General features: G+C 39.7%; 1 protein-coding gene across 1 annotated transcript in view; it reads right to left on the bottom strand.

The window, feature by feature from the left end:
- Positions 1 to 17,389, bottom strand: part of NALF1 (NALCN channel auxiliary factor 1) — a 441,925-nt gene extending 424,536 nt beyond the window's left edge. Inside the window, exon 1 of the mRNA XM_064711913.1 lies at positions 16,562 to 17,389. Coding sequence (XP_064567983.1) covers positions 16,562 to 17,380 — 819 coding nt within the window. The 5' untranslated portion in view covers positions 17,381 to 17,389. The remainder of the gene's footprint in view (positions 1 to 16,561) is intronic.
- Positions 17,390 to 19,027: the final 1,638 nt, after the last annotated feature.

Below are 19,027 nucleotides of genomic sequence, written 5' to 3'. Positions count from 1 at the left end.
AGGATGGAAGTGTTTAATCTATTTATTAATTATCCAGAAATGGGTCTAACAATAAGATGGAAATGTTTACAACAGACACAACAAGTCTTAGATTAATTAAGGCCAAAACAGGCCAAGGAGCTTTTAGGTTGCTTAAAAGAGCTCAGTGAAAGGGGAAACAATGGCAGATGGAATGCAGCACTGCCAAGCCTAATAGAAGCACAGGGGAAAGAACCATATGAAATACTTCATCTAGAATTAAAAACCCAGTATGACCACTGAAGGCAGGGGGAGACCCTCTTGATAAGCACAGACCAATGAAAAGACTTCTCTGGCACTAATCACAATCAAAAATAAAGATATTGTTGAGAAAGTGAAGAAAAAGGGAAGAGCACTGGCATAAAGGCTAAAAAGGCTGAGATTTATTTTTTTAGGGGTGAAGCCTAGCACCTTTAAATTAAGAGATAAAAAAAGACATAATGAATAAATAAATTTAGATTATAAATTAAGTAAATTATATCATTACTTAACTCTCCTCATAAGATAAATAAAGAATTCAACAAGACTGAAAATAGCATATTTAAATCAGAGAATTGTTTTTCATTATTATTTAAATCAAAGACATAGAACTCCTCATTTGATGCCGCCAAGTTGAAATGTAACACCACTTTAATGAAGGACTTAGATTTTTCTGTAGATTTATACATCAACGCTCCTCACAGTACTCTGTTCAGTACAGCAAGCCACAATCAAACCCACACAAACAATAAATGAAAAATCCAGCTACCTCTGCAGTTATCATCTTCTATTTCATGGGCACACAGCTTATTCTTATCCCAACTTCTATACATCATAAACCACTCTTTTCAGCTGCAGGTCTTCAGCCATGGATACTCATATTTTATTCCCCCTTTCAGAAAATTGTCCTTCTTAGTAGGGAATATTACCACATCAAAGACCCACAGCCAAACTCATCGGGAGAGGTTGGTTTGGCAGATAGCTTAAAGAGGGAGGAAAAGAGAAAAAAAGAGAAAAAGCTGGGTAGTGATGAACAGTAAAGAGAAAAGGCTGGGTAGTGATGGACAATAAAGCAAAAAGGATAGCTAAATCCTAAAAGATGTTTTCAGTTGTCATCTTTACCACTGGTGGGCACAAATTGGAAATGTATTTAGGATAATCCTGGCTGCATCAAACCAGGAAGTGTGGCCTGTACCCGTGTTCCTTTAGATAATTAAAGCAATAGTAATGTGTGAAACAGTGTCTACCAGAGGCAGCTGCTAAAAGCAAAGTCGTACTGAATGAACACTTGATACATGCATCCTTTTTGCCAAGAATCACAGGTAACACCCACATTGTAATGTGTTAGAGATGTAGGGAACTCTTGTGTTACAGCAGATGTACAGACATTCTCATTTATATGGACAATATATAAATAAAATCCTTCGCTGTGAAAAAAAAACTTGTACTTAAATGCCTTCATCAGTCAGTAGCCACTAATACAGCTCAAAAACTGTATGGAGCAAATAGGCAACATATCCCTCAATATATTCAAAATTATATTTTCCTGGGTTTGATTACTGGTTTAGCTCCACCCCTTTAATATAATTCTTAGAAATATAAGCATCTCCTTCTACCCCCATCTCCACTTGAATCTAATAGCTTGCCCCTAGATATATATATATTAAAAAAAAAAAATAGGAGCTACGCATAAAAAATCTCTAAGAACTATAGGAACAGAAATCTTCACTCAACTTTTAAAAAGAACCAACAGATTTAACACATGCAACAACAAGAACCAGATTTTGATTAAATCTTGGTTTAATTGCTACACATTTAGAGAAAATAATGATTTTGAACACTAGTCTAAGTACCTTTGAAAGTGAAATTCATCTCTAAAAGCAAGATATTCCTTCATATACGAAAATGTATTAATAGAAAAGAATATGGAAAAGTATTTTATTGAATCATAAGCATGATAAATTGACTACTACCTAAAATGAATTAAGAAGAAACTTTACAAACTAACAAACAAATTTCTGGTCTGGTGTAAAATTCATTTTACCTTCCCAGTTTATTCCCAGAGCAGATCACTGAGCAGTGTAGTATGTCAGTTCCTACAGACTGCTTGCCAAAAAACAGAGTCTTTTCAGTTTTGTCCTTCTTCAGTATCAGCTCCTTCAGGCTTCAGGGTAAAGCAACATGAGTATAACCTGAGATATATTTGACTGAAGTCTTCTGTGAATATGTTTTCTGTCTACTCTTATGTTGACCTTAGCTAAACATCTGCAGTTCTGGCTGTCTGCCACTCTGACTGCTTTTCCTGCTGGCTGGGCAATGTCTCGTCTCTGCTGCAGGGTCTCCCTTGCAGCTCCTGGTCAGGTCAGTAACATGAGGTGGTGCAGAAAGTGCTGATCACCTGGCAGGTATTCTCCTCATTTTTTGATCAATCACAGAGACCCTGATACTATTTCAGCCAATTATTTCTTTATCCACTTTTGCTAGGTCAGTATATCACTTTTCTTGCCTCCTTTTATCCCTACTCAGGTTTCAAGCTTGAGGAAAAGGTAAGAAAGTTTCCTGGTAGTTACCAAAGCTAAAAACATTTTAAAAACCCCAGATCATCAGGAACATTATTACTATTAGAGTATGACCTCTAGAAGAACTCATTTTCCTCCTAAAAGTCCATTAAATTTACTTAAAACAAACTCAATACATGGCATGAACTGTCAGGGTTCAAGAGCAGTGACCTGTGATTACTGAGCATATTGCAATAAAAATATCTAAATAATAAAAACTGGAAAGGTGGTAGTTCCTGGTATACTAAGAGCAAATATTCTGCCAGCAGAGAAATATTTTTCCAATGTTCTTTTTTCTTATGAACTGCACAGTATTTTCTAATCATTCAAAGAAAAAAGGCTTACTCTGTGAAGAAAAATAATATCAATCCATAACATAGACACACCTTTGTCTTGTATGCTGAAGAAATCCAAAGAAAATGAAGTCTTCACATGTATATAGAAACTGAGATAATTAAAAAAGAAAATCAGCTACTTAGGCATTCCTGCATAACTAATTGTCAGTTAAGTGGCTACCAAAAATCTAGCCTGAACACTGCATCATAGTATTTTTTTTATTTTAGCAGGAAAAAGAAAATACAATTAAAACATAGTGAGGGCAGTATTAAATGAAGACTGGACAGACTAGCTTCACTGCTGCCAATTTCCCTCACAAAAATTTTTCCTTTTCATGATTATTTAGATATTTTTGCACCGTTCTGAAACTAAAAACTCTAGAATTGCCACAATGAAGCACTGAAGTTCTGTTCAGCCCTATGTCTGTGTGTTGGGAAGGTGCTGTGAAATCCACGGTGAGGACAGAGGCAGACCCAAAATGCAGCAGAGCTGCAGTGGTTCTGCTGCACAGAGGCTTGGCAGATGCAGGGAAAGCACAGAGCAAAAAATCTGCATCACCTTCACAGGCATGCCAACAGAAGATAAAAGAAAAAAAAATAAAAAGGGATAATACATGATCACTACTGCCATGATTATCTAGAGCCAGGTGCAGTGAATCATTTCAGCAATTTGGCTCAGGGCCTTGAGCTGCAGTCCTAAAGAGATTGCTGAGATACTCGGGGAATTATCTCCAGGTTGAATTTCAGCCTCTTTAACCATAACTATATGAGTATTAACAGGGACTGTGGCTCTGTAGAGACACTCTGTAAACTGAGACTGTCCCAAGAGCCTGGTACCCCCATTACATGTTGGTTTTGTTGGTTTTACTTTGGGCTAGCCCTAGTCCTTTTTAGGGACTGCACATCCCTAAAAGTGCCTGCACCTCTTTATGGGTGCACCTCTAGGGCACCTGCATGCCTTTGCTTTCAGCAGACAGCAATGCAGCTTGTGTGGTGAACCAAGGGGCACTAAGAGTGCCAGCAGGAGTGAGTGGGAAGTTTCCAAAGCACACCTCTGGCCTGAACTGAAATGCTGATGGAGGCAGCCTGAGGTCTGCAGGCTGTCTGTACTCAGCTCAGGCACTTGTGATTTGTTACAGACTCTGTAAGAAATAAATAGTTGCCTTTCAACTCTATCAGGACACAAAGTCAGGAGCAAAGTGAGAAGCAGGACCAGCCCTGTGAGCAATATCCCAGTTGCATCTCATGGTGGACCTGCATGCTATGGCCTCCTGAACTGCTGAATTACTGTAATATTTAAGTTCCCCAGTAGTGCTTTACTTGCAGGGGAAAAAAAAAAAACTCTAAAAGTTTTCAGGTCTTTTGCTTCTCTTTCAAACATATCATAAAATCATTTCAAATATCTCTGTACTCATATATACTTCACCCTGTACTCAGGAGTCAGGAGTACAACTTTAGAGGAACCCAAAAAAAAAAAAAAGCCTACTGATATTCACAGCTATCACATTCCTTCCTATGAGCTACTGATCTTCACTACCAGGTTGGTAATACTCTGAGATGCAAATATTCTTCTGCAAACTACAAAACATATCTCCTCCTCCTGCAAGTCTAAAGAACTATAAAAGAAGAAAAAGATCTCTCCCATCACAAACTTCTACTGGCATTCTTCAAATCAGACCTATATTAAAAACTATTGAGTACAAAACCCAAAAAACAATGCTGTAAATATTTACTTTCATACCATCATTTAAATATGACTGTTTCTGTAGCAATTAGAAAAAAATAAAACACCGGAAACTAAAAAAACTTTTAAAGAAATATTTGGGAAGTCACTTTAATTCATGCTTATATTGAACAAGCTAACACCATTCTGCCCTTTAAAATATTGCAGAAAAAATATAAAAATTACATTATGGAACAGTAATAAAAACCTGATATCCCAGATAATCACAGTGATCAAAATATACTGCTGTTAAAAAAACCCTCACATATAAGCTGAACAATAAACTTTGTTATAATGTGCAAATAGAGACACAGAAACAAAAATAATCTAAAATATTCCACAAAGGGTCTCTACAAATGCATTGTGAAGACCAGTGTAAGACAGGGTTAGTGGGTATCCCAGCAATAGATGCATTTGTATTCTACTTTTACTTTAAAACTTTCTGAAGTATTGATGAAAGAAAGAAAATACCCTAAGTAATTTACACTTCCTCACAGAAAACGAACAAATCCTGAAAAAAGAAGAAGACCATTTAGAAACAATTGCTACATTTTCCTGTACTTAATTTTCCATAATTCATGACTTTTCATATTTCCACAGGACTGCTGCAGAACTGCCCTAGCCTTTCCAGAATGCTTAATCCTACATCAAAAATTTCCTTGTTCCACTTCTTTTAAGACATATACATATATATATACATATACATATGTGTGTATCAAACCTGTAATTTTTATTTAAGATGTCCGTGTTAAAATTACTACCTTTTTTATGAGTGTTGAAGTGCACCACAGAGCAAAATTTCCATTACCTGATCAATTCTTCAACTTAGACTTAAATTTTTCGCTGTGTTCATACCAACATAAATACAGTGTCTTTGCACCAATCAAAATATTCTCTCTGGATTTAAACTATTAATACTACTGATCATCAACTCTCCTTCTAACCATGGTGGATGACCTACACCCTTGGCTGGAAAAGGCAAATAATTTTGCTTTGTTTTCTTCAAGGTTTTCCTCTGCCTGGATAGCTGAACAACTTAAACTCATAATATTTTTCTACAGCAGTGCCTGAAAAATCAATAGAATAAGAGAACACAATCAAGACCAAGTACAACAACAAAGGGGAAAAAACCATCAATCCAACAACAATAATAAATTAGTAATGTCAGTCAAAGACAGGAAAATGAGCATTTAAAGCAGTCTGAATATTGTTTTTTGTAGCAAGGTGAGTAAAACAAATCTGTCTGAGTCAAACTGTCCTTCTGAATTCATATATTTGAGTTTTAAAAGTATCATGTTCCTCCTCTCAAAACAGCATTACACTCAAGTAAAGCCATTTATTTCAATGGAGTTAGTATGGTTTATGTTGTTGTGGATTGCTGACTAAAGAAATTTGGTCTATATTTACAAATGAAAATAAAATAAAATTTTCAATTCATATCTGTCGTACAGAGACTGGCTTTGCAGTACATTTTCTCTGCTCTGGTCCCAGGAATTAATCTCAATACCTAAATTTTATAAAGCTGTTGTTACATAAATGATTTAATTTCATTAAATTCATTGTGAGGTTGCAACAAAAAATGTGCATTTATAAGGTTCAGCTTTAACAATTATGAGATTTAAATAGAGACAAAAGAAACCATAATGCACTTCTAACTGAATTGGAATATAAAACAGGAAGCCTCATTTCCTGAACTCCAGTGCTATACTATATCTTGTTAGCTAAACTCAGCTTATAATAGGGGTCATTTCCCCAAGGATTGTTACATCATAAAGCATAAATGAAAAAAAAAAAACCAGTAAAAATACAAAAATTGTTTCTGTTTTCAGTATAATTTGGGTAATATTTCAAACGTAGCTTGTTCAGAAAATCCTATTTCTTCATAATACTGGTCCAAGTTCTGTCAGGTTCTCTGTAGAAATATTACATCAAGACTTTGACTCCAGAGCAGAACAGGACTGGAAATGAACATCTCTCATCTCTGGATGCATGAAGAATTTTAAAAGTCATCCCAGGGGACCTTGGCTATGTTTTTGACTTGCTTCCCTTTTTAAGTGCAGAATCTCAAGCCAGTGGAATCTAATCCTCATATATCCTCAGCCCTGGCCCTGCTCCAGGGCAGAGCTTCTGAGTTCCAGGCAGGCAGCACATGCTGGGGCATCCCCACTCACAGGATGCTGTGAGCTTCCCATACTTGCTCCCTTATGCAGAAAGAAAACCTTGCTTGCAATACACCCAGGCTCTCATTAAAGCACTGTACCACAATATTTACAGCTTGAACATAGTATGAAAGGAAAAATATTAGAGAATGGGTTTATACCTCTAGAGGTACAAAATTTGCACTATCTCAAAACAGATGCAGTTGGGATACTTTACTAAATAATAAAAAAGGCAAGTAAATGAGGTTCTGATGACATGGATCTTTTCCCACTGGTTACACTGATTTCCTGGCTTTAACAGGGCTAGAATCAGTACAGACACATCCCACTGGGGAACCACCAGAAACTTGCTGAAGGACTTTACTAACAATCAGTGTTCTAAATAGATGTTACAGTAATACTTCTCTTTAATCCCTTCAGAGATTTAAATCTTTACCAAAGCATGGATTTGGGACTCCTTGTAGATGTTTTAATTATAAAGATTACAATTTACATACATAAGTTTATTGCTATATTTTTGATAATATATGCTGGAACTTATATTTCACTTATATTGAAAAATAATTTACTTTTGAAGCGTGATGTGCTGTACCAGACATCACCATAGTCAGTTGCACAATGAGTTGCAAGTCGTTCAGTACACAGGAATTTTCACCTCCAGCTGTGAAGTATGTCTTCATTATCCTAAAGCCTTTCTATACAAAAATACAGTTTCAACAATTATAAATGAAGACAATGTTAAGAGTAGTCATACAAAATTTGCATGTAATTTTTGTGGATACATTTTCAAATATATATACTTGTTTTATTTATTCTCAGTATAAATACCCTAAAAACAAATTGGACTTTTCATTTGCCATTTAGTTGTTGTTCTACAAGCTGGGTTTATTTTGAAGAACATCTGTTTTTTAATCCAGTGTATGTGTATACAAAAATTTGTCTCAGCAGAGATGATTTTAGTGCCTTTGAAAATGTAACTTTACCAGTGAAAAAATACCCCTCTAAATGAAGTTATACTAGTAAAATATTGTACTTTCTTGATGCATGAGGACAACAAATCAACTAATATGAGTTAAGAATATACTTTCCAAACTAGCAAAAGCTTTTCCATCTGGTAGACTGTTCATTATGAAAAATAAGTTTACATTAATAAATGCTTATATTTATCATCTAGCATTTAGTCATCTATTTACTACATACAGAGGTCTCTGAGATATGTAATTAACTTAATAGATTTTAAAGTATTTAAGAGTTGCTCAAGGTCTCCCTTGAAATCCAAGTATTCATATAAATAAATGAGTCTCATACATTTATTTATTTTTTTTTAGGAAGAACTTGTAAGTGTAACCCCCTAAATACAGAAAGCAAGCTAACCAATGTAGAGCAATGATTAGCAAATCATCAATCAGCAAGCTCTGGAAACTCTCTTATTCTCCTCAAAGAATGAATAAGATGAGAAAAATATTTTTTCAAAGTATCTCATCTTTTTCCCATCTGCTTAATAAAGAATGCCCTCTGATTCTGGATTGTTAATACTTTAAAATGTAATAAAGATACTTCATTATGATGCTTAACGGAGATGAAGTCTGTTGACAGGCCCAAGATACCATTTACATAAGTGTTCAGGCAAATTGAAGGCAACATCTAATCTAACATGCAGAGGATCAACAAGAATTAAACATGTATTTAAAAAGCACTTTAGATATCATACTTCCTCCATGGAAAATATCTCCTAAAAGCTGCAAAACATTGCACATTCCAAAATGCAAACATAATACAATTTCTTTTTTTTTCCCTCCCTTTTAAAAATTTTATAATGGATATATTTGAAAATATAATACCTTAATAATTAAATTAAATCACAACATTTAAAAATCATTAAAATGACAATATCATATACCAAAAGTAAAAATTTGGACCTTTTGTTTTTATTTGTTATCTGTCTGGCACCATTTCCTACTAATTTTGCTGAAGCCATTTAAAACATCCACAATGACTTCCAAGCTGTTGAGAACTTCTAAAAACATAGACTGAAACATACTGTTTGCTGGTAGCTTCAGATGATCTTTACTGTTGTTTTTAATCATGAGGTTTTCTTCTAAAGATGAAGCATCTGAATCAACTCTCAGAATCAATAAATATTAAAGGTGAACATTTCCATCGGGCTCTCAAACACACCTCAGAGGACCAAAATATATTAATGAATAACTTCTGAAGTTTGTCACTTCAGCATTTATCATCACCATTCATCCCAACAACTCTGTTGCATTCAATCAGTGCTTCAAAGGGTCATAACAGATTGTTCCATAAAGGCTTGAGGCCAATCCTACGTCAGACACAGCTTTCAAATACATCTATCAGTTTTTTAAAAGGAGAGGAGGTGAGATGAGATGAGATGAAGGGTGGGAGAGTATCAAGCATTGATCAGCTTCACTTCAGAGTCACTTACATTATGCCCTATTATTTTTGTCATTATGGACTGGGAGCTAGTTGGATATAGCTCTTCGGTGTGCACGTTCTGAAGGAGAAATTCACATATTTCATATACCTACCCTGTTTGCAAACAAGGTAAATTCCCAAATCCAAAAGGAAATCTAGTCTTTATTTTTAACATAACTCCAAATTAATCAAATCTCTCTACAAGCCAGAATATGTCTCCAGTGCCTCACTACATTTCTATTCATCTAACTGATTGATGTTTTAAAGGAAATCAAGCTCACAGACATTCTCACTTGGAGATGTCTGCTCTACAGTTCTGACAAGAGAAAAGTACAGTGAAAAGTACTTAGAAAAGTACAGTATGCTTACTGTAGCAAAGTGGCAAAAGTGTGTTTCTTGACAGAGGGAGTTTGGGCAGTCTTGGGAGTTTCCTCTGATTCGGACTAAGGGAAGCAATTCTCATACATAGACACTCCACTCCCCCAAAAAATCCACCCTCCTTGTAAAGAGAGAAGGGAGAATAAGATAAATAATCTCTAGCAGATCTACCTGCAAAAATATCTATTAAGAAGATGACCTACAATTGTTATTGTCTAGTTTCTCAACAGAAACAGCAACTGGAAAAATAATATGTAGAAGATTTTGGTTTTCTCAAAAAAAAAAGTGATGAAAATGTCTTATGTCATAGAAAGCTCTTTCCCATTCTCATCCCTAAGAAGCAGATTACATAGCTCACAGATTCTTCAGCAACAGAATATAGATATCCTAACAGTGAAAGAGATTTGTGATTTCATTAGGTTGTTGTAGGACAGCACAAGTAGTAGGACTTTACAAACTTTTTCAGAGTTAAATTTTGCACATGAACATAATTTCATCCAAACTTAATTTTTATACCAAAATCACTTTGTTAGAATTCATCTGACTTTTGAAGTCAACAGTGGGTGGGAGTGTTTATATCTGATATAAAATGACAGTATGTCCTCTTTAGAGACAATAGACATAAGTATTTTAGAGCATAATCCATCTGACCTATTTTAGATATCCACTTCATTGTGAACTGACTTAGACTCTAGAAATACCTATGTATCTTCACTGACTACAAAGAGAATCTAAGCTTTTATATTTTTTGTGAATATCCATAATGGATATCTAGCTTTTTTTTTCCAATCTGTCATATGGACTACTTTATTTTCCTGTGTTCTGAGGTGTTATGACTGATATTTATCAAAAAGTAATTTTTAAGAATTCAGCTTTTAAGTTACTTTTTCCCTTTTAGGCAATTCACAGATCTAAATACACTATGGATCTTAGTGCAAGACTGAAGTTATAAATGACTAAGTATAGACCAAATGATTTTTAGGCAGGATAAGTGATAGAACTATAATTTGCATTTTGATTACCTTTCCCAGAAGAACCTGAAATGAAGAAGCAAGGCTGTCAAAGTCCCTGCAAGGTGCATGCGAAGCATGCTGCTTGAGGTAAAGAGAACAAGTGAACAAACTGAAACTGAGGGCAGAGCCATGAGGCCCCAAACAATGGGACATTAATACCCTGAAACATTTTTAAAGTTTTAAATGGTGGTTACTGGATTAGGATGGAATGCACTTCAACTACTCTGTGCTAGTAATCTGCAGTCCTTTCTTTCCTAACTCAGGAATGCTGTACCCATTGACACTATGAATGGGATGAGTACCTTGATGATCAACTAGATGCAAACTTTTAAAAGTTATGTGGGGTTAATGCACTTCTGGAAAGAATACCCTGGGGAATTTCTCTTTTAGGAGTGAAGAAATCTGACCCTGAGCCAGTAAAGAATTTAAGCAATTGAATAACCACAAGCATGTGCATAGTCTTCCCTGAGTGCAGTACCATTCACCTAGCTCAAAACAGAAGACCGAGACTGACTGCTGGATCGGGATTCTCGGCCAAAATACAAATCCCTTAGCACATAGTCAGTGTTGCTTCTTGAATTATACCAACACTACAAGAAGTGTATACTAAATTCATCCACATATTTTCTTAAATTAGTTTTGAAAAATAATTCAACATTTACTTTTCTAAAAATCACCTGAACAAATAACACCAAAACCTGTAAAACTGTGCAAACATCAATTTACAGTCACATTAGTTTCACCAAAGTGAATTTTATACCAAAATTTTTAAAAAGTGTAAACATTTAAGTATTATGTATTTTTTTTAAGTACAGCATAGTATTAATTTTTAAAAAAGCTTTAAAAGAATAATTGTATTTCAAGAGATTCAGAAAAGGCACTAGTTCAGTAATTAATGCGGGGATTTTTTTTGTTTGTATTAGACCACAAGTACAGATCTTCAAGGTTTAATTTGTATGGGTTTCTTCTTATTAGTTTAGATATCACTCTTTCATAGAACTATCATTGTATAAATATGTGATTAAGATGTGCAACTGAAATATCTAACTTCGTGGCAGATGCTGCTCTATGTGATCTTTTGTAACTGAAGGGTTCTTTTATCATCTGAGCTTTTGGGTTTGTATTTCTCATCTGCTCTTTTCTGCTAGCTTAATGGAGATTTTAAATCAAAACCTAATTAGACTACATATGCTGTTTAGGAAAAAGTTCTTAGGAAAGTAATGATTCATATAGGCTTTGATATTTCCAGATAACATCTAAGAAGAAATGCGACTTTAATTGTTTAAATAACTTCCAATCACCCCGTTATTCAAGTAAAAGTAGTTGAGCACAATTCTTGATCAAAAGTTTCTTCAGTAAGAGAAATACCAACTCTATACTTCTATCAACTATATCGTCTGTACTTAGTGATGAAAGCCTTTATTGACACACATTTTTCAACTAAGTAGTATTGTACATCAGGTATTCTATGACATATTTTTGATACCAATACCAAAATCCTCAAATCAGAAGTTAGCAAATTATATTTAATTCCTGAAAACCACAAAACTGTGTGTACATGATGAGCACCTAGAATGACAGCCAAAGTTCCCTTTTTAGTAATGTTGATATAAGAACAGTTGGTATCTTTTTATTTTTTCTCTTTGATATTCTAGGAAGGAAAATTAAATATTTTAATGTCATTTTAAATGTAAGCATTTAATTGAATTATACATTTCAATATTTTAAGTAGTGATAAGAAAGGCCACATTTTAAACACTCTCAACTTGCACTAGGTTAAGGAAATCTGTGTGAAAAATGATGACTGATATCTTGTTCAAACACTAATAAACACATTTGTCAGGAAAACCCTGGCCTCTGACACTTAATCACAAAGATGTAAGCTCCATCTTAAAAAAAAAAAAAGGAAAATATTAAAAATCTTTACATTTTTATGTCCTACTTAGTTATTTGACCCAGTTCTTAATCAGAAGTAGCCAGAATTTTCTTCTATTCCACAGAGCGATTGCTGGCTGCCTTAAGAATAAAAGCTTGAGTATTTCCCCTGATAGAAGGCTGACAAGTCATAATGAGGAACTGTGTCTTCCAACGTCAGGCCAATGCAGTTTGTGTTAATTATCTGAATACTGTGCTGTGACACACTGCATATAAAAATTATTTTCTGGAAACTAAGAAATGATATATATTTGCAAGACAAATCCTTTCAAAAATAACCACAAATTTATAACAGGCAATAAAAGATTTCATAAGCATTTTTAAAAAATCTGAATTCAATTTTAAACAGAAAAGCAGAAGTGTAAATCCAGATTTCCAGTTACTCTGCTACTTTAGTGAGTCAATAAAGCTACAGAAATTTGTTTCATCATCTAGTTGAATATGTAATCAATTCAAATATTTCTCTTATGTTTACTGTTTAGCCATTACCAATATGTGACTATCAAGACAAGGAAACAATATATAGAGACATCAGACTTTAAGAGGAGTTTATAAGAAATAAGTTGGAGACAGATTTATAGCGAGGCAACACTTCTATCCCAAGCTTCTGAACAACACAGAAAGTCTATTGACATACAAACAATATAAAAGGCATATGCATATTCATTGATACCACCAAAAATAGTTGTTTTCTAAATGTTAAAAATTGTCAGCATTTTCTACAAAATGTTCAAAAACCCCATGCAATTCTATAGAAGTTTGATAGTAAGACCTTAATTACAGGACAGTACACTTAAGAAAAACGAACAAAAAAACCTGATACAGCTAAATACTCTTATATTAAAACTGAAACTCACCACATAGAATAGCTAAATATGATCTGTAAGTCAAACAACTCCTGTCTACAAAATTCTGCAATATAAAGCAATCACTTTAAAATATTCTTCAGAGACCAGGAGACTTGTAGTGGAAGATAGAATATTTTGAAAGTATAGTTCATCTTCTTTTGGTTTGAGGTAAAAGAATGAAAACATAAAGTCTGAAGTTTATACTCGTGCATCAAAGGCATTTGTGATATGTTCTATCTGTTATCACCAAAAGTTCTTTCTGGAAAGGCAAAACTTGCTGAGAAACCCACCATAACCTTTACACTTTACTGTGAGAAACCGACTGAGCTGAGGATGGTGTATGGTGTTAGGGTGAGTTGGGGAAGGGGGAAGCAACACCCAATTGCAAGTTTATGCTTGACTGCTATTCAGAGTAAATTTTATTATTGTTTATAATCAGCTATAATTGGTCAACTGGATGAAAATATCTCTTTTTCTGTGAACAAAGCTGCCCTCCAAGAATGCTAAAAACATCTTAAATATAAATAAACTAGTTAACAAGCCTTTCATTGTATTGAGGCAAGACTTATATACATGGTTATTGAGTAAAGGCAGTATTTTTAGAACTTTGTTTAAAAGAAAAAGCAGGTCACCACATAAACCATGACACCCACCAAATAATGTGTACCTAAACCACACATATGTCAAGTTATTTTCTATTCTGATGCTTTACCTAAGAATTAACTAAATAGCCAACATGCAAAAAAAAAAAAAAAAAAAGAAAACCAATTTATTTACACACACACCAAAAAAAAAAAAAAACCCACCAAATTCTGAGTTTTATAAACTAAATATTGCAACAGTCACAAAGTATTCGAGTTTCAATTTTCACCTCTTCACTCTCCAGGTCAGCCCATGCACAAGCACATGAACACACGCGTCAAACCGCCGGACGTGCCATCTACTTGGCTCTCGCAAGTATCCACACGAATCAAAAGACTCCAGAGGGACCCAGAAACACCAAACCAGGGCACGGGGGAGAGAGCGGAATCTCCTCCGCCGGACCTCGGGCTGAGCGGCGCTGCCTTGCAGAACCTTGGACAGCGGCCCCCTGGCCCTCCTCGCAGCGCAGACCAGCCCAGCCCCGCGGCTCACCCCACCGCGCTCCCCACCCGCACTGGGTGGGCACCTGTACTGCCCACCAGATGCCCTGAAGAAAGGGAAAACAGACTAAGTTGCACCCATTGTCTGTTGGTTTTTTGTTTTTTTTTTTTTCCTTTCCCCTTGTGAAATATATTTCATTTTTAACACAGATCGGTTGGCCAAATTCTCAAAACATAAAGCAATATCATGTGGCATTCAGAACTGCAGAAATGTAGGTCACTGGCTTTTGTCAAGTTCATTAAAGTTTCACACAATCATTTTTAATGTCAACAACCTTTTCTCTATCATTAAAAAAGTATTTCTCCTCGCTGGGTGTGTGAAGGGAAAATCGTTAAACAGCATAAATTTGCTGTTCTGTTCATTTCCAAAACCTTTTACACCTTGATATTCCGTAGAGCAACTGAGGACTTTGTGGCAAAGTCAAACTAAACTGTGATACAAAAAATCACTTAGGAATGAAAATGCTGATCATTTGGCATCATGGAATAGTAGGTCAATTTCTAATTATAGAGGTACCGAAATGACAGAGATTTCCTTACAGCAATAGAGATCTATTTACATTGGATACCCTTTTTTACTCATCCAATTCACTCTGGAAATAAAATATATTTACATTATCAGTAACTGAGTACATAGCATATATGCAATGAGTGTGTACACACACAGTTTGCAATCTAAAAACAGTTGAGTCAACACTTCTGGTGATTCTACCTTATTTTTGTCAGGTTTAGAGAAAAAATAAATACAGCAACTTTCCTACCTTTATCCAATTAGATAGCAGGTTGTTTCAGCTTCTGGAGGGACTCTGGATCCATTTTTGTGACAAATATATGCCCAAATTATACTAAGTGATTGGTGAATGGTACTGTTTAGGCATAGGCTGTTACCATTAAATGATTTCAGAAGGCCCTGCTGAAGTAACAGAGCACAGAGGTACTGCCAGGCCTCCTATTTAGACCAGTGATTCACGTGCATGGTTGTGTTCCACAGCTAAAGCAGAATTTGGTTCAGAGTGGTTAGTGCTACAGTAGTTGAGATAATATAGTTCAGGGCAGAGATATTCACCTCCTACCAAGTACTCAAACAGGAAGAAAAGCATGCAGTTAGCTATTTTAGGCACTGAGGACAACTCTTTTTTTCTGCCCTGTCTTGAGAGATAGGCCAACTAATCTTGTGCAAAACTACAGAGAAGACAACATGTACAAGAGCCAAAGTGGGACCCTCTGCCTTCTAGCAAAGGAAAAGAAAAGCCTCTGGATCTCTCTGAGCCATCACCAGTGGCACCAAGGGAAACAGCCGCGGCTTATCAAAACGCTGTCACCATCACTTCCCAACCAAGGGCCACTGCGGTGCCCGCCAACAGACACTCTCGTGCTCCTGCTTTCCCCAGCTCCACAGATTTTGGCAGAGCGCCTGCAAACACTGTCCCGCTCCCGCTCCCGAGGAGGCCCGGCGCCGCACCGCTCTGCCGCCGTCCAGCATCGCCAGCCCCGGGCCAAGCGCCCGGCGGAACCTACCGGAGCCTCCGGGGCGCGCCCCCGGCCCGCGGGGGAAGAGCCGCCCGTGCCCGGGCACCGCGGCCTCCGCACACCCAGGGCCGGCGGCCAGGGCAGCGCCGTCGGGCAGCCCCCACCGCGGGGGCCGCTCCGAGCCCCGCTCATTGTCATGCAGACCCTGTCGCTGCCTGCCGCCAAGTCGCATCCCAGCCCGCTGGAAGCCGGCAGCCGAGCCGGAGCCAATCGCATATTCATGAGGAGGGGGAAATCCAGCGCTACGCTCCCAGAGGACCGAGGAACACTTCTTTTTGCGTTTTCTCAAGCTTCCCCCTCTCTCTTCCTCTGTTTTAATAACGCGCTAAGGGGGGCATCCCGGCCGATGCCCTCCGCAGCATCGCCTGCACCGTGAGCACCGTGACCGCCGGCGCCAGGGGCACAGAGCGAAGCAGGCACAACAGGGTCCACGGCAGCCACAACAGCCGAGGGAGGCACGCCAGCCCGACAGCCAGGGACAGGAAACACAGCAGGGGCTCCTACCTTACAATCCTCAGGACACGATTTCACCGAGTACTCATCCGACTGTAAATATTTCTGGAGCATAACCTCAAACTCTTCGTATTTCTCCTGAGCGTGCTGGTCGTAGCGCTGGTAAGCCTGGACGCACTGGCTGCAGGAGCCTTCCCCCTTCAGCACCACATCCAGACTGCAGTTCAAAGTGTCCGGATTGGACAACCCGGCGAACAACTCCCAAAGTGTGTAGGAATTACAAAAGGAAAGGTAAAAATCCGTCAGGTCCCAGCCGGGCGCCGGGCTCTGCCCCGTGCCCCGCGGCCGCCCCGACCCCCCTCGCCGCTGGCACACCGTCTCCGCGTCGCCCACGCTGAAGCACTGCCCGGACGAGGAGCCCGGGGGGGGGCACGTCTCCGGGGGCCTGGCGGTGGAGTTCCCCAGGAAAGCAGCCTTGCCGTGCCGGGGCTCGGTGCCGTTGGTGCGGCCGCCGCGGCCGCCGCCGCCGCTGCTGCCGGGGGAGGGCGGGAGGGAGGGCGAGGGGGGGGCGAGGAGCCGGGGCGCGGGGGGCGCCGGCTCCCCCATGCCCGCCAGCAGCTCCGGCTCCGCGGGCTCCGGCTTCTCGGGCGGCGGCTGCTCCTTCTCTCCGGTCCCCGTGAATTTGGCCTCGGCGCAGAACCACAAGTGATCAGAGAGCAGGACCGTGAAAAACAAGAGCGATGCCAGGGACAGTCGCCATTTCTGAGCCCTCTCTGAATCCGTGAAGGGTTTCTCGTTCTCCCGGGGTGCGAACCAGATTTTTAAGCCGTCATCATACTGCCGACTACACATCCAAGCACCCCTGGTCATATTTTGGGAACGCACAGCCCTGGCCGACTCCACCGTGAGGGCTCCTTTGCCAGTGTCACCACAATATGCATTGACTTAAAAGATTGGGGGGATTTTCTTGCCTGCCTTCCCTTCTCTCGCTCGCTTGCTCTCCCTCTCTCTCTCTTCCACTCTCCCCCTTCTCTCTTTCTTCCTCTTTTTTTTCTTTCTTTCTCTTCTTCTTTCTTTCTTTCTTCTTTCTTCTTTTTCTTCCTCCGAGATATTGTTGGTTTTCGCCGGTGGCTCTGCCTTGGTCTCACCACACAAAACAGCCCCAGTCCATCCAACGCGGAGTGCCGTGGAGAAGATAAGAGCAATAACGCAGAGAGAGGAGGAGGAGGAGGGAGAGGAGATGGTGGTGGTGGTGGCGGTGGTGATGGTGGTGGTGGTGGTGGTGATAGTTGGTGGTGGCGGGGCTGCGCGACTGGTCCTTTCCCCCTCTCACCCAGGCATGGTCAGATCGCAGCTCCCCATCTCCCTCCTGAGAAAAGCCCACTGCGCCCGGACAACCGCATGCCGCGTCCCCCGCTGCCGACGGACGGCTACGGGAGGGCTCCTCGCCTCCTCTTCCTCCCTGCCGCCGCTGCTCCTCTCGCTCAGCCCCGAGCCGCGGCACAGATGCCTGCACCGCTGTCTCAGTCTCTTTCTTCTCTCCCCGCTCCGCTCTAACTGGAGAGACGCTGCTGCAGGGCTCCCGGAGCGCTGCCGAGGATGCTGAAGAGGAGGAGGAGGAAGAGGAAGAGGAGGAGGAGGCTGCCGGGGCCGCCGCCGCTGCTGGTGACAATGGGCTGCGGCTGCCGCCGCTGCTGCCGCCGGGCGCGGTGTCCCCGGGCGCACGGGGCGGAACTGCCTGGCTGGGGGCCCCCGATGGGCACAGGCATCTTGGGCCCCTGGGCTAAGTTGCCGCCATCTTCGTCCTGGAGAAACACTTTTTTGGGGGGAGCTCTGCCTTTTGCGTCATCTCCTCCCGCGCCGAGATCGCTCTATCCTGGCGCATTGGCAGCAGCAGCAACTCTGCCTCCTCCTGCCTGAGGAGGAGGAGGTGGGTGATGCCCTGGGGACCACATGGACCCTCCAAAGGGCTTCCTCGATGCAACTCTTTCTACTCATCTCACCGAGGGGACTGCTCGGTAGTACTGTCCAGCCCTCTCTCCTTCAGGGTCTCATTCCCTTTGTGGCCGTGGAACACCATGTCCACGCAGGATGGTGGCTGGAGAGGTCTGTTTCCCTGTCTGTCCTTGTCATAGCAAATCACAAATGGCACATGACACTACAGGCTCTGCATCCTGGCCAATTTTGGCCACACAGTAAAATGTCTGAACGCAGTTGCCTGTCTCTCATTCAGAGAGCTGTGAAGCAAAATGACCATAAATCCCAAGCTGTTTCACCAGAAGTTTTGCAAAACCCTGGTTCAGCCCATGGACTGGGTAAATATGGCCTGTCTGTGTTCCCCTGCTTAGATATCACTGCTTAGAGAGAAAGACAGAGGGGCCAGGCTGAATCCTCCTTCTAGGATGATGAAATCACCTGGGCTGATGATCTCCACTTGGATCCAGGATGAAGATCCAAATACCATCTGTCCTCTAACCATGGAGGTCTCTTGCTCAAATAAACATTCTCTTAGGGCAC

The sequence above is a fragment of the Zonotrichia leucophrys genome, chromosome 1, assembly GCF_028769735.1.
Source record: "Zonotrichia leucophrys gambelii isolate GWCS_2022_RI chromosome 1, RI_Zleu_2.0, whole genome shotgun sequence".
Lineage (NCBI taxonomy): Eukaryota > Metazoa > Chordata > Aves > Passeriformes > Passerellidae > Zonotrichia > Zonotrichia leucophrys.
The sequence above is the reverse complement of the archived record's forward strand: the minus strand, read 5'-3'. Positions and strand labels throughout refer to the sequence as shown.